Source organism: Penaeus monodon, chromosome 13 (assembly GCF_015228065.2).
Source record: "Penaeus monodon isolate SGIC_2016 chromosome 13, NSTDA_Pmon_1, whole genome shotgun sequence".
Lineage (NCBI taxonomy): Eukaryota > Metazoa > Arthropoda > Malacostraca > Decapoda > Penaeidae > Penaeus > Penaeus monodon.
In genome coordinates, this window is record NC_051398.1 from 16804955 (window position 1) to 16823265 (window position 18311).

An 18311-nucleotide genomic window follows, 5' to 3' on the forward strand; every position below is an offset into this window, starting at 1 on the left:
GCAATTTTGAACAGTTGTCCAGTGGACCCAACATTACTTGGATGCAAGCGATGTCGCAGTGCCTGTGCGGACCCACCCATCAGCGAGGAACCTCCTACCCTAACAGAGGTTAGGCTGGCGATTTCCAAGCTGAAGAGTGGGAAAGCTGCAGGCATATGTGATATCCCTGCTGAACTGCTAAAGGCTGGGGGTGAACCTATGGCTCGGGGCCTGCATACAGTCCTGACTGCCATTTGGCAGTCTGGTACCATTCCCCCTGACCTGCTGAGGGGCGTGGTCATCCCTCTCTGGAAGGGGAAAGGGGATCGATGGACTGTAGCAACTACCGTGGCATTACACTGCTCAGCATACCAGGCAAGGTTCTCGCCTCACATTTTTCTGTAAACGGATCCGCAACCACCTACTGAGGCACCAGAGACCGAGCAGTCTGGATTTACTCCTGGCACAGTCCACAATAGACCGTATACCTAGCGCTTCGAGTAATTGTGGAACGCCGTCGTGAGTTTGGTCGTGGGTTGCTTGCAGCCTACATCGACCTCAAGAAGGCGTTTGACTCGGTGCATCTGGGAATCGCTAGGGGAGATCCTGAGGCTCAGGGAATTCCGACACAGATTATTGGCCTGATAGCAAGCCTCTATACTGGTACTGAAAGTGCTGTAAAGTGTGGTGGGGTATGTCGAACTTCTTACATGTTAATTCAGGGGTGAGGCAAGGCGTGTCCTGGCACCCACACTTTCAACACGTGTTATGGATGGATAATGGGCAGAGCTAAAGCCAAAGTCAGTGGGAGCAACCACTAGGCAAGATAAGGTCTCAGAACCTTGGACTTGGCCGACGATGTGGCCATAATCTGAGTCTTGGAGCACTTGTGGCGGCTCTTATGCATTTAGCAATGAGGGGAAGCCCCTAGGCTAGAGGTCTTCCTGGACCAAGACAAGATTCAGGACTTTGGGGGCCGTTAGGGGAACCCGTTCCGTCGAGCCATGCTTGCGCGAGGACGTTAAGTCACAGAAGGGTTACATCCTTGTAGGTAGTCCTATCTCTGGGTTGTTTTTATCAGACCAGTAAGTCAGTAGACGGATTGGTCTGGCAACAGGAGCCATGAACTGATCAACACGAGCGTTTGGAGATTCGGTCCCTATGCAGAAGGACAAAGCTGCGTGTCTTCAAGGGCCTGATACTTCCAGTTTTGCTCTATGGAAGCGAAACCTGGACGCTAAGCCAGTGCCTTGGGGTCTCGCCTTGATGCCTTTGTAACAAGTCCCTTCGCCGGATCATGGGGTACAGTTGGCAGGACCACGTGTCCAACCGGCGGTTACACCGTGAGACCGGCATGGGACCTTACTGCATAATCGGGATAGCCAACTCAGGCTATATGGCCACCTAGCTCGCCTCCATGGACGACCCTGACTAACCAGGTTGTCTCTCTGCGAGGACAACCCTGGTTTTTATGAGGACTGGGGACGGTTCTAGGAGATATGGCTTGGGCAGCTCGACGAGGACCTGTCGTGAGGAACTATAGATGGGCCGTGTGCCTGCCTGGAGACTCGCCTCGAGGGATCCTCGTGGCGGAAGCGAAGGGTGGATGCGGCAATGCGCCCCCGTCGGCGTTAGCCCCTTGATGATGTATGATGATAGTATAATCTGTACATATCTGATACACCCAGTACATTCCACTGTTATAAAAAAAAAAAAAAAACATAAATAAGAATTGGCAACAAATTCTAACTACCACTGCCACAGGTTATAGTATCATAGCTTCTAGATGTTGGTAAACTGTCTTATATTTATTTTGTGTAGAGTAACATAGACCATGATTTTACAGATATTTGGCTCATACTGCGTATTTTGGAAAACTTGCAGATTAGAATTTGCCGTAACACTGTAATCTGTTCATTAGGTATATGTATTAGCAGATAGTAAGGTTCTCAATCTGCTCTCGCTATATAAGTTAAGCATAAGGAATAGAAAATGTTATGCTAAAGATAGTCAACTAGGGAGAAAGCATGAATTGTCAGATGTTCGCTGATGATACTCTATTTTTTGCTGCTGTTATGGATTTTGATTATCATAATAATTGAATGTTATCATACTAACCCTGTTTTATATATAGATATCGATATATATATAGATATATATAAGTTATATACTATATATATATATTGTTACGATTTATATATATATATATATATATATATATATAATATATATAGATATATAATAGTATATATAATATACAAAGAAAAAAAATTTGTCAAAAGGGCTTGAGTGGACATTGACATATCGTCATGAAAAAAAGTAGTGAGGGCTGGGGGTGATGGGAATTTACTGTCATGTGAATCAGGCTGAAAGGCTAGGGTGATGGGAGTGAGATGATACGGCGTCTGTGCAGAAAACTTCTATAACCATCTTAATCCCAGCATATCAACATGACATATATAGGGCCTTGGCGCATGGCAAAAACAAAAACTCTTACACAGAAAGAGAGGTAATAGGTTGCAAAGGGAAACGCAAGGAGTCTGACCACTCACTGCCCTCAAGTGTTCTGGTGCGCCTGACTACAAGCCACATTTCTGGACATTAAAAGGAACCCTAATGCCTGGGGTTTTTGGCCACTTTCGGGCAGTGAAAGTACCCAGATCCAATAGGCTAATACTTATTGATTATCGATACGATTGCGGTGACTGTGATGATGATCATTAGTATTATCAATGTTAATATTATTAATTATTTTTTGGTATTAGTGCTATTTATTATTAATTTATTATATTGTTATAGTCGTCATGCATCAGCAATCATCATCATCAATCATCATCATTCATCATCATCATCATCATCATCATAATCACGCGTATCGTCATCGTCATCGCCATCGCCATCGTACATCGTCATCGTCATCAGTAAACGTCATCGTCATCGTCATCCAATCATCATCATCGTAGTCATCATCTCATCATCATCGTCGTCTTCACCTTCTCGTCGTAACTTCATCGTCGTCACCTCATCGTCCCTTCAATTCCTCGCTTCACCCACCTCGTCTTCACCCTCCTCTCTTCACCCTCCTCGTCTTCACCTCCTCGTCTTCACCCTCCTCGTCTTCACCCTCATCGTCTCACCCTCCTCGTCTTCACCCTCCTGTCTTCACCCTCCTCGTCTTCACCCTCCTCGGTCTTCCACCTCTCGTCTTCACCTTCCTGTCTTCACCTTCTCGGTCTCACCTTCCTGTCGCACCTTCCCCGTATCACCTTCGTCTCTTCACTTCGTCGTATTCACCTTCATCTTCTTCATCTTCATCGTCTCATGAGTACTTACCATTTGAATAAGTAGTCCTTTGTAGTCATCTGCGGTGCATTGTGTGTGTGGTGTTGGGTGCCTATTCTTACTAATGCTCTTACTGCTCTCACATGCACCTGTGCTGCTGCTGTCCAATATGTGCTGCTGCTGCTGCTGCCTTCTCCTCCTCCTCCTCCTCTCCTCCTCCTCCTCCTCCTCCTCCTCCTCCTTCCTCCTCCTTCTCGTCATCTTCATCTTAATCTTCATCATCTTCCTTCCACTCACCACTCCCCCTCCCCCCCCTCCCACTCCCCCCTCCTCCTCCTCTCCGCCTCCTCACTCCTCCTCCTCCTCTTCCTCCTCCTCCTCCTCTCATCCTCCTCCTCCTCCTCATCTCCTCTTCATCTTCATCTTATCATCTTCCTTTCCCCTCCCCTCCCCCTCCCCCTCCCCCCTCCCCCCTCCCCCCTCCCCCCTCCCCCGTCCTATTACTATTTACTACAGTTACTACTACTAACTACTACTTACTACTACTACTACACTACTACTACTACTACTACTACTACTACTACTAACTACTACTATACTAGTTACTACTCGTACTACTACTAACTACTACTATTGCCTACTACTGTTACGGACTACATTTACAATTACTATACCATTTTATTATCATGATTTTTGAAAACGATCTTAAATTATAACACTTGTTATTCATCATAGGAAGAATCTATAACAGCAGCTGAGCTGTAGGAAAGGGGGCTTTGCAAAGGAAATGCAAGGGGGGGACTAATGGAGTTGGAAATTGAGGTGGAGAAGATTTTGGATCAGATAAAATTGTATGGAAACAGGGGATAATGTATGTTAGTCTTGCGAAAATTGGTAGGGAATATGAATGTTTAGGGGATCAGTAAATAGAGGATACCAATAACAGGAAAAAAAAAAAGAAAAAGCATTAAAGATGCTCTTTTATTGTTTGTCCTTTGGCTTTTCTTGATGTATGTTCTTGTTAATGTGGTAATTGTTTTGTATGTTGTATTAATTTCTTTCTTTTTGAAAAATATCGTTTTCTTCACTTTTTTTTAGTGTTTCTAGTATTGCACTTGCTCTGCTTTATTTCATATTGTCATATCATTGTCACTAGAAAATTGGAGATATGTGCATATTGAGCTCTCTAAAACCGTGTGGAAGAGGGAGAGAAGAGTGAGAAGTGAAAAGCTAAATTTATAGATGTCAGGATCAAGATCAGTTTTTAATGGGAAGGCTGTCATATTCTATTAGTCAGTGGGAAAATGAGAACCCTTTTGACTGTTGCTGCAAGGGAGCCAGTAAGTAAGAGAGAGAGAAACGAAGGTGGAGAGAGGTAGGTAGAGAAAAAAAAAGGACAAGACAAAAGATTCTATTATTTTTTAGAAGTTCTGTTTGAAGAGGATATTGTACTGCCTTTGATTTGAATCACTTTTTCATTTTGTGAAATCTGATTATCTTTTTTATTTTTTTTTATTAACATTATTATTGATTTTAATTAATAATCATTTGTTGAATTTAGAAAAATGTCTTTTGGGGTAACTATTTATTACTGTAAGATACTATAGTCTGTTCAGTCTGGATATAATGACCCCATTCCCCCTTTGGCCAGTGCAATAGACAAACAAAACTATGCTGGTGAAAAGGGGCATCATTGACATCTCATTCACGAGGCTGAGAACATCTCATGAATGGTGAACGTACTAATAACAGTTTATTATTAATCATCATATCTTATGCAAACCTGCCAGCTAAACTGGTATTCATGTCGCAAAAGTAATGGGAAAGAAAAATCGATATAATATAAAACTTTCCAATCACCAAGCTGGTATTCATTGACATCGGGAAATTGTAGTTATGAATGCTGAAAACTGGAAAAAAACTGCAGAAGCAAACACTATTACTAAAAATTCTGAATTAGGCTTACAATTATTATGATCTTATAACTCTATTATGATGGGAATTTTCACCCTGAACCTAGCCATGCACTTGGGATTGTGTGTTAGCACTGAGTAAAAAATAGAGGCCACATTTACCGACTGCGCATTGCCAATGGCATACACATTTTCCAGCAGTGAGATAAAAAACAAGGCTTAGTTCTACATTGGAAGTGGCATTTACCAGAGCTCAACAAGCGAGTAATTGTTTAGGGGCACAAAATTTAAGATGGCCTGACTGCATGCAGTGCTTACAAATTCCATTCACGGCCTCCATTGTTACTGCAAGAAAAGCTGCATACCATTACTATTGAGTTATTTATTATGATACAGCCCTGCCAACATGTGATTACACCCTTGGAGGGGGTGGGACTTTTCAATATATCAGATTGCATGTACTAGAGTTTACTCAACATTTTAAAGCCTCATTAGCTTGATACACCTAATGCTTAATGCATTCATTTTTACTAAATCGTTATCAGAAGAAGCTATATAAATATGAGGAATGTAAAAGAAGAATTGCCTTTGATGTATGTAATTATTATTATTATATTCATTACATATAAATTTCGGTAATATTGTAAGTCCGTTGTATAGATATTTGTATCATTTTGGGAGTCCCTTGTGGCTGGAATGGTCCTCTTTTGAAGTGAGGTTAATGTATGAATGTTTTGTTTTACTTGATATCTACGATCTTATTCAGAATAAAAGTTAAAGGGGTCCAGTTGTTTCAGAATAAACGAACCAAGTTATGCTGAGTTTTTTCTGATTGGTAAAAGATAAAAAAATTAAGGAGCTTAGAAATAATTGACACTTGGTAGTATTGCCCCGTTTGTGTGAAAGTTAGGACCAGAATCTGCACTTCTAATAATTTTGTTTTAAAATAGTGAAGCAAATCTCTCCTAAATTTTCATAAATACTCCTTACTTGCCTGTACCCTTGGAAGTAAATTACCTGCACAAGAATCCCAGTATTTCCAGTATTGTATAGCCTGGTGATGGGCTTTGGGATGTGGTTCTCTTGCTCTTGCTGTAATGGATGAAAAGGTGAAAGGTAGAGAATTAACTGAAATTGCTGGCAACACATTATGGTTGTTCATCTTACTTATTGGAGGTCGTGTACCTTTTTCTCAGTATTACAGGTGTACAAAGTGGATTTGAAAGGACCTCAATGATGATCTTTCAGACTGCTGGAATAGAGATGGCAGTCATTAGTATGCACTGAATATTAATGATACTGAAATAAATGCTGTGGTACGCAAACTTAACTTACAGCATATGCCTAATGAAGTTTATTGAATTCAAAATTTGTTGTTGAGGTTTTTTAAGCCAACTCCCCCCCCCTTCTGATGATAATTAATTCTAACTGCCGTGTCTTTTTCATATTATGCATGTCATTACACATATTTATATTCATTAAAATTCAGTGAGTAAAATTCCTGTTTTGGTTTGTGTGTGAAGTTGCACAGAGGATATATATGGGAAGAATCTTGTTTTACAAATTATTGTGTAACATCTGGTAAGAAGCCCAAATAGTTCTCACCATGTTGGGGAGCAATGTAAACCCCCTTAGTGTACAAAAACCACCACAGCATTGACATGGCTCTAGATGCCCACATAATTTACTTTACTCCAGTAGGATTTCAAAATTCTGTCATAATTAGATTGTAAATTGCTTTTATTTCCTTATCAAATTGTATAGCTTAATAGGTTTAAATCACTGTAGAATCAGCTGTAGACTAAATTACTGGATATTTTAAAGCAGAATTTATTTTTCTTAATGAGGGCAAGAATGTATAAGTGGGCATAGAAACGGGTAGCTCTTAACTCTTGTTTGGGGAATCTCCCATAATCTGTTAGTGTGTTCCTCATAACTAAGGGAGTAAATCAGACAGGTTGCCATTGACTTGCCTTTAAGCATATTAAGGCAGTTGATGTTTGATGTAATCTTGAATAAGTAAGCAATGGGTCATGAGTGCCTAATTATGGAATGGTCATGTAGGGGCCACTAGGTTTCCTCATGATTGATTGTCAAATGATTCAGTGACCTACTGTATTGTAAGCAGGCTTTCAGTGTCTTAGCTTGATAGAAAATCATGCAGGAGATCTGTGGAACCCATCTCTTGATGATACCATGAAGACAGATCGCTGACGGGTTGCACGGCGAATAGTCAGAAGAATGATAACAATTTTTTAGTATAGAAGATTGCTAGGAGATTGGACAAAATGTACGATGCCAATAGTTAGGTGGGGGGGTATTATTTAGAATCTCAAAGTGCTTAGTTTCATGCCAATATAATGCTTTCGTTATAGCTGAAAGCAGTATGAGTAATGCCATATTTAAGGATTTCTTAAGATGTTTTTTGACTATATCAAGATATATTAAGCTATAATTAAAAGTTATATACAATAGATTAATAAACACCCTCATAATATATAATATATATATATAGTATATTAATTATATATAGATATATATATATACATATACATGATACAATAAATACACATTATATAATATTAACACATGTATAAACATACATTTAATACCTATATGCATATACAACAATATATACATATATACACATACACAATAAGTATATACATTTATAAGTGTATATATAGGCATATATTAACATAAATTTAAATGTATATATACAGAGATATATATATATATGATATTATATATATAATATATATGTATAGACACAGTACATATAAAAAATACATTTATATACATATAAACATATATACATGTTATACATATATAAACATATACACATCACATATACAACATATATACATACATATACACACATATACAAAACCTACACATCATAACATGCATACACATTATACACACACATATGTATGATAGATACCACATACATATATTATATATATATAGATTATATATATAATAATATATAATATATATATAAAATATATAGAAATACAAATATATATATACACATAGACATGTATGCATAAACATATATATAACATAGTTTTGCATATATAGATGTATACATATGGTAACATATGTACATATACACATATATTTTTTGTTTTCTTGCTTTTTTTTAAACATTTAAAAAATGCATATATATTGTATGTAACTATAAAGTAATTTATATGTATATATGTATATATTAACATATAATTGTATGTACATATTTATACATGATATTTACATTGAGGGCATAAATACTACATATATAGATTATGCATGGAATTTATATATAACAATGTATGAGTATATGTATATGTGTATGTGTATATTTAGGTATATATGTATGTATATATATTTTGTTTTAAAAAAACATAATGGTATATATATATATATAGTATATATAATATATATATATAATATATAATGTATGTGTGTATATATAATATATAGGTTTATAAGTATATAATTATATGTATATATACACCTAAATATAGTACATTATAGTAGATTATATATACAACCACAAAATAACATAATGCATATATACACATAAATATATACATACTTATGAACATACATAGCCATATACATACATATATATACAGATATGTATATGATATACAGATATGTGCATGTATATGGTTTATGATAGATACACAAGTATATATATATATATATTATATATATATTATATATATATTATATAATATCATATATTATATAATATATATATATATATATATTATATATATTAAAACAGACAAAATATATACAGACATAAATATGTATACATAGTTACATATATACATAGAAATGTACATATAATGTACATATACATAATAAGGGTATATATGCATCTCGATATATACACACACCTCTGTGTATCTATGTACATGTAATTTATGTATATGTATTATATATATGGCATTCTATACATTATATATAAAAATGTATGTACATAGCTAATGTATACATATGTAGATACATATATATAATATATACACCATATATTTGTACATATATATGGTATCATATATGTATGTGTAGATATGTAGCATATATATGTTATATATTATACATATGTATATATTATGGCATGGTATATAATTTAATATATATTATATATATTTATATATATATGTATGTATATGTGTATATTGTATGTATACATATGATAGGGTATATATGTATTTGTATTTATATATCTAACCATCTATGTATGTGCATGTACACACACACACACACACACACACACACACACACACACACACACACACACACACACACACACACACACATACACCACATACACACATACCACATACACACACATACTAGTTTCAATTTTGTGTTTTGTGTCTCTAAGAAAAACAGTTTTTATCGGAGTTTAAAATATTCATGAATTTAAATGGTAGACACTGGATCTATTTGTGTAAAAATTGTATATCATCGAAATTCTAATTTCACAGTTCTTAAAGAATTCTTAGTTAAAGTAATATTGTTGGTAACAGTTACATTTGAATCATGATATAAAGAAGGGACAAATCATCCTTACATTATCCTAAAAAAAAAAAAAAAAAAAAAAAAAAGAATTTCCATGGAATTACATTGGTATTTTAAACACGAATTTAAGTTTATGCAGGAAATCTATTTGTTGGTACTTGTTATTATTATCATTTGATAAAGTTAAGTTTCCTTACCCAAAAATAATGCATAAACTTTACTCGTGTATGTTATAAAAAGAAAGAAAGAAAAGAGTGGCACTATATTTAGTTTTGGTATTTCTTGCAGGTCTCCATCACCTGAGCCAATTTACAACAATGAGGGAAAGAGGCTAAATACTAGAGAGTACAGAACACGTAAAAAGCTAGAAGATGATCGTCACACTTGCATACAGAGAATGATGAAGATTAACACAGACTACAAACCTCCTGCTGACTACAAGTAAGTTTATTCTGAACTGCATTCCATACTCAGTGTTACATTTGTGGAGAAGAGTGTAAATAACTATGCACAAACTTCATTTTATGTGAATATGTTGGTTAATGTTATGAATAAAGGTAGTCTGTAAGGAAATAAATAGTGAAGAGAATTTATTATGAAGTAGTAATAATTTGTTGCTGTTACAGGCCACCTGTTGTTAAAGTGTCTGACAAAGTGATGATTCCCCAAGAAGAACATCCAGACATTAATTTCGTTGGCCTTCTAATTGGACCTCGTGGAAATACACTGAAAGCTATGGAGAAAGACACAGGTGCAAAGATAATAATTAGAGGCAAAGGATCAGTTAAGGAAGGCAAGGTAAGTCCTTGTACCCTTGTATGTTAGGTAGTGAATCTTGCTGATCGAATGGTTATTTGGACGGCTAGTCTATGTAATGGGGCCTTGATAATAACAGTCGCTTGGACAGTAACATGAGAGGTAAATCCAGTTGTGGTGAGGTGAGATTACTTAGAGGTGCTGTGTAAAACTAATAGAGAATAGAGAAAGAGAGATAGAGATAGATAGAGTATTAGAGAGTAGAGAGAGAGAGAGAGAGAGAGATAGAGAGAGGAGGAGAGAGAGAGAGATAAGCGGAGAGATAGTAGTAGAGAGAGGAAGAGGAGGAGAGAGGAAGAGAAGGAGAGAGAGATGATATAGAGAGAGAGGAGAGGAGAGGAGAGGATAGTATAGAGATGATGACGGACGAGGAGAGAAGAGAGAGGAAGAGGAGAAGATGGAGAGAGAATGGAGAGAAGAGAAGAGAGAGAGAGAGAGAGAGAGAGAGAGAGAGGAGAGAGAGAGAGAAGAGGGAGAGAGAAGAGAGACAAGAGAGAGAGAGAGAGAGAGAGAAGAGAGAAAGGAAATGAGAGAGAGAGAAGACAGAGGAGAGGAGAGGAGAGAAGAGAAGATGAGAGAGAGAGAGAGAGAGATAGAGAGAGAGAGAGGAAAGGAGAGAGATAGAGAGAGAGAGAGGAAAGGAGAGAGAGAGGATAAGATGAGGAGAGAGATAGAGAGAGATAGAGAGAGAGTAGAGAGAGGAAGCGAGAGAGAGAGGAGAGGGAGAGAGAGAGAAGCTATAGACGAAGAGAAGCTGCGAGAGAGAGAAAGGAGAGGCTAGACAAGAGTAGAGAGAGAGGAGAGGGAGAGAGCGAAGAGAGAGAGATGAAGGAGAGAGAGAGATAGAAAGAAGAGAGAGAGAAGAGAGAGAGGATAGAGAGAGAGGAGAGAGAGAGACATGGAGAGAGGATAGATATGAGAGGATAGGAGAAGGAGAGGAGATATGAGAGCGAGAGAGGAGATAGAATGAGAGAGGAGAGAGAGAGAGGAGAGATAAGAGTAGAGAGATACAGAGGCGAGAAGCGAGAGAGGAGAGAGAGAGATAGAGGAGAGAGAGAGAGTATACAATGATGAGAGAGAGACAGAGGAATGAGATAGAAGAGAACCAGGAGAGAGAGTAGATAGATATGATATTGAGAGAGGAGGAGATGTTGAGATGAGATAGAGGAAGAGAGATAGAATGAGATAGAAGTAGATATATCGAATAGAAGATGGAGAGAGATATATTAGATAGATGAGTTATAGAGAGACAGAGTATATATGATAGAGATGGAGAGAGATAGGAGATATAGAGAGAGATAGAGAGTATAGAGAGAGAGTAGAGAGATATATAATGCGATATATTATTATATATATATAGGATAGAGAGATATTGATATATGAGACATAGGAATAGATATGTAAGATGAGAGAGAGAGATAGAGAGAGAGAGAGAGAGGAGGAGAGAGATAAGTAGGAGAGAGAAGAGAGAGGAGAGAGTATAGATAGTATAGAAGAGAGAGATAGAGATATATTGATATTAGATTCAGCTAAGAAGGAGAGAGGATAGATAGATAAGATATATATAGATTGATATAGAATTAGATGGCGGTAGAGAGCTAGAGAGTAGATAGAGATATGATATATAGAGGAGATCTTGATAAAAGATATATCATAGATATATATAGATATATATATATTAGGAATATATATTAGAGATATATATATCGAATATATATATATATATAGAGAGAGAAAGATATAGAGTAAGATATAGATGAGAATATATAATAAGATGAGTAGATAGAGATAGAGAGAGAGATGTTAGAGAGAGAGGATGAAAGATAGAAGATAGATAGAAGAGATAGATAATAGATATAGAGATATATATAGTATATATAATATATATATAGATAATAAATAGATAGTATAATAGATGATATAGAATGGTCTATATATATATATAATATATATGAGATATAAATATAATATATATATATAAATATATAGATATATATAAATAAACTCTGAGATATATAGATATAAAAATATATAGAGTGTATTATATAATATGATATATATATATATATATAGGAGATAATATAGAGATAATATGTGGCTAGATGAGATATATATAATATATAGATATATATAATATATATATTAAGATAGAGATATAAGTATAGATATATATTAAATATATTTAAAAAATATATATATGTAAGAGTATAGTAGCTAATAAGATAATAGATATAGATAGAAGTAGATATAGAATGATATATGATGAAATATATATATATATAAGATATATATGAATCGATATTCGTAGAAGTAGTATATAATATATATATAATATATAGATATAATCTATATATTATATATAGATAAGATATATAAGTAATATATATATATAATATGTAGTATAGTATGTTATATAAGATAGAATATATATATAAAGTTAGTAGTAGGATATATAAAATATATATATATATAATATATAAAATATATGTATATAATATTATTATAGATATATATATATATATATATATATATCATGTTCTATATGTAATCTATATATATTAGCGATATGATAATAGGAGAGAAAGCGAGTATATATAGGGAGACGACGATAGAGAGAGGATAGGAGATAAGATATATATAGAGGAGAGAAGATATAGTATATAGATTATGATAGAAAAGAGACATATGTAGAGAATATATAATATAAGATAGAATAGAGATAGATAGGAGAGGATGGCGATAGATATAAAAGAGTATGAGAGATATATGAGTAGAGTAGAGAGAGAGATAGTAGAGAGAGAGTTAGAGATATAGATGTAGAGTAGATAAGATATTAGAGAGATATCAGATGTAAGAGAGAGAGAGAGATATATAGAGATAGAGATAGGATATATAGAGATAGATGAGAGAGAATAGGAGAGAGGATACGTAGATTAAGATAATAGATGTACACAATGATTATATATAGAGAGAGAGAGAGAGAGATAGATGTATGTGATAGATAGAATAGAGATGATAATAGGGAGGAGAGATAAAGATAGATGATATAGAGATAGATTATAGAGAGAGATAAAAAATAGAGAAGAGAGATAAGAGCGATATAGATAGAAGATATATAGGATAGAGATATAAACACTATATATATACCCGTAGCGAGATATAATATAGCATATATATAATACTATAAGTAGATAGGAGAGAGATGAGATATAATAGATAGAAGAATATGTATATAAGTATACGGAAGCTATATAGATAGTAGATATAATTATAGTATATAAGAGATATAAAGATATATATATATCATATATAAGATATAGATAGATTAGATATATATAGATAGTAGAGAGAATATTATAGAGAGATAGAGAAGATATATAGAGATATAGAGTAGATATTATGAGAGATTAGAAATAGATATAGTATAGAGAGTAGATATACTATAAAGGATATATAGATTAAAGTAAGATAGATATAGATAGATATATATGATAGATATTAGTATATATAATAGATATATAGCTCTATATATTAGTAGAGAGATAATATAGAGATAGATAGTATAGGAGGAGAGATAGATATAGAGAAAGATAGAGATAGTAATATATATATATATAAATTATAGATATATATAATTATATATATATATACTTCGATATAGAAAAGTCTAATATATAATGATCGATATATCATTGATAGTAGATAGAATGAGAGAGTAGAGAGTCGAATATTAGATAGAAAACATGAATAGACAATCAGATAAAGAGATAGAGATAGTAATATATAGATATGATATAGATGAAGAGAATATATATATAGAATATTAATATAGATTATATATATGAATATATATATATAATATATAATAGATATATAGATAAGATATATATATATATAATATATATTATAGATATATAATAATATAGATAGATGAGTAGAAGATAATATAATTATTATATATATATAAGATGTATATAGATATATAGATATAGAATATTGTTTAAGAGATAGATAATAGTATATATATATAGATAGATATAGAATATATATATATATAGAAGATGAGAGATATATAATATATATATATATATCGATATCTAATATAGAGAGATATAGCTATATAATATAATGTATAGTTATAGAGGATATTTTGATCGATAGAGATAGATAGATATATAGAGATAAGATATAGATATATAGAGAATAGAGATAGATAGATAGAGATAGAGATATATATAAGTAGATGATAGATATATATTATATAGATAGATGATAGTATATATAGATGAGATATAAGATATATAGGATAGCTAGAGGAAGAGAGATAGAGATAAGATTATAAGATATATAGGATAGGAGATAGAGAAGATATTAGTAATATAGAGATGAGTGAGAGTACCCCGGAGTATAGAATATAGATTAGAGATAGATTATATATATATATATATATACATTTATTATATATATATATATATAGATCTAAGATATAATAGAATATTATATATAGATTTCTATAGTAGATATATATAGAGATATATATATATTAATCTTTTATTTTTTTAAAAATATAAAAATTTTTATAGATATTATATTATATTATATATATATTATATTATATATATAATATATGTATCTAATAAGAGTGTAGATGAGTATATATGAAGATATATTAGTATCGATATAGATATAAATTATATATATATAATTATATAGATATAATTATATATATTATAATGATAATATATAATTATATATATATATAATTATATGTATATATAATAATGATAGATAAGTATATAGATTATATATCTATATAATATAATTAATAATACTATATATATATATATATCTAGATATAATATATATATATATTATATATCTATATATTATATTATATATAACTATATCTATATACATATAATATATATATAGATATATAGATATATAGATATATATAGATATATATATAATATATATACATATATATATATTAAATAATATATATTATATAATATATAGATATATATATATATAGATTATGTATATACATATATAATTATATTATATACATATATATATATAGATACAGCATATACATATATAATATATATATATAGTATATTATAGAGATATAGATATATTTGATTATATATATATATAATATATATAATATATATATATATTTTATATATAAATATAACCTATTATATATGATATATATATCATATATATATTATATAGTATATATATATATATATAGATATAATATATAGGATAGTATATTGATAGATTGTATAGTATATATATATATATATATAATCTTATAAAGATATTATAGAGATAGTAGATCTGGTGATATTAGATATGGATACATATATAGATATAGAGATATTACATATATATAGTAAGTCTATATAATATATATATAATATATATATATCTAAGATATCTAGTAAAGATATAATTATATATATAATAATATATATATATAAGATAATATAGATAGATAATTATATAATAGATATATATAAATATTATCTGAATCTATATATATCTAAGATACATATATAGAGATATATAATATAATATATATATATATATATATATATAATATGATATAGATAGAGATAGATATATAATATGTATATAGATAATATATATATATAAATATAGATATATAATATATAATATAATAATATAAGAGTAATATATATATAATATATTATAGAATAATATATATAATTATATATAATTGTATAAGAAGAATAAATAAAAATTTAATAAAAAAAAAAAATCTAATTTATAATAATAGTATTATATATAGTAGTATATATATATATATAATAGTATATATATATGATAGTATACTATATATAATATTGTATATATATAATATTATATAGATATAATAATTATATATATAGATATAATATATATATATAGATATATATATATATAAGATATATATGAATATATATATATATATAGATATTATATAGGAGATAATATGTAATAATATGTATATATATATATTATAAATATTTATATATATAATTAATATATGAAGATATTATAGTATCATATATGATATAAAGTATATATATATATAATATTTATATATAGTATATATATATATAATTATATATATATATAATCTATATATTATAGATTATATATATATAATATTATATAGATATAATATTATATTATATATGACATATATATATTTATTATAGCTATATATATATTATATATTATAAATACATATATCATATAATATCATATAATTATATATATCATAGTATATATATATAATAGTCATATATATATATATATATATATATATATATATATATTTATATATATATATATATATATATATATTTATATATATATATATATAGTTTTAACAGCACCTCTAGAGTATCTCACCTCAACAACAACTGATTTACTCTAATGTACTGTCAATAGACTGTGTATTATCAGAGCCCCATTACCATAGACTAGCAGTCAAAATAACCATTCGATCAGAAAGATTCAATACATAAAATAAAAGGGTACAAGGACTTACCTTGCCTTCCTTAACTGATCCTTTGCCTCTAATTATTATCTTTGCACCTGTGTCTTTCTCCATAGCTTTCAGTGTATTTCCACGAGGTCCAATTAGAAGGCCAACGAAATTAATGTCTGGATGTTCTTCTTGGGGAATCATCACTTTGTCAGACACTTTAACAACAGGTGGCCTGTAACAGCAACAAATTATTACTACTTCATAATAAATTCTCTTCACTATTTATTTCCTTACAGACTACCTTTATTCATAACATTAACCAACATATTCACATAAAATGAAGTTTGTGCATAGTTATTTACACTCTTCTCCACAAATGTAACACTGAGTATGGAATGCAGTTCAGAATAAACTTACTTGTAGTCAGCAGGAGGTTTGTAGTCTGTGTTAATCTTCATCATTCTCTGTATGCAAGTGTGACGATCATCTTCTTAGCTTTTTACGTTTTCTGTACTCTCTAGTCATTGAGCCTCTTTCCCTCATGTTGTAAATTGGTCAGGTGATGGAGACCTGCAAGAAATACCAAAACTAAATATAGTGCCACTCTTTTCTTTCTTTCTTTTTATAACATACACGAGTAAAGTTTATGCATTATTTTTGGGTAAGGAAACTTAACTTTATCAAATGATAATAATAACAAGTACCAACAAATAGATTTCCTGCATAAACTTAAATTCGTGTTTAAAATACCAATGTAATTCCATGGAAATTCTTTTTTTTTTTTTTTTTTTTTTTTTTAGGATAATGTAAGGATGATTTGTCCCTTCTTTATATCATGATTCAAATGTAACTGTTACCAACAATATTACTTTAACTAAGAATTCTTTAAGAAACTGTGAAAATTAGAATTTCATGATATAAAATTGTTTACACCAAATAAGAAATACAGTGATCTACCATTTAAATTCATGAATATTTTAAACTCAGAATAAAAACTGTTTTCTTAGAGACACAAAACACAAAATGAAACTGAGTATGTGTGTGTGTGTGTGTGTGTGTGTGTGTGTGTGTGTGTGTGTGTGTGTGTGTGTGTGTGTGTGTGTGTGTGTGTGTGTGTGTGTGTACATGCACATACATAGATGGTTAGATATATAAATACAAATACATATATACACATATCCATATGTATACATACATATATACACATATACATACATATATATATAAATATATATATATATATATATGTATATACATATGTATACATATAATATGTACATACATGTTTATAT

At 31.0% G+C, this 18311-nt stretch overlaps 2 protein-coding genes across 2 annotated transcripts in view; one reads left to right on the forward strand and one right to left on the reverse strand.

Annotated features, from left to right (window-relative positions):
- LOC119580166 (splicing factor 1-like) overlaps positions 1 to 18311 on the forward strand; it is a gene marked incomplete in the record, with an annotated part of 59112 nt that overhangs the window by 24437 nt on the left and 16364 nt on the right. The window contains 2 exon segments of the mRNA XM_037928139.1: positions 9981 to 10133; positions 10319 to 10490. Coding sequence (XP_037784067.1) covers positions 9981 to 10133; positions 10319 to 10490 — 325 coding nt within the window.
- On the reverse strand, positions 16987 to 17505 carry LOC119580167 (splicing factor 1-like). The gene is made up of 2 exons (XM_037928140.1): positions 17437 to 17505; positions 16987 to 17251 (listed from the first exon to the last, which is right to left on the reverse strand). The coding sequence occupies exons 1-2, from the start codon at positions 17478 to 17480 to the stop codon at positions 17002 to 17004; spliced, it is 294 nt and encodes a 97-aa protein (XP_037784068.1). The 5' UTR covers positions 17481 to 17505; the 3' UTR covers positions 16987 to 17001.

Bases quoted from the DNA above. Each gene is read 5' to 3' on its own strand.
- LOC119580167 (XM_037928140.1), bottom strand. From the start codon at position 17,480: ATGATGAAGATTAACACAGACTACAAACCTCCTGCTGACTACAA. The intron at 17,252-17,436 runs GTAAGTTTATTC...TTGCTGTTACAG, and splicing joins AAACCTCCTGCTGACTACAA to GCCACCTGTTGTTAAAGTGT.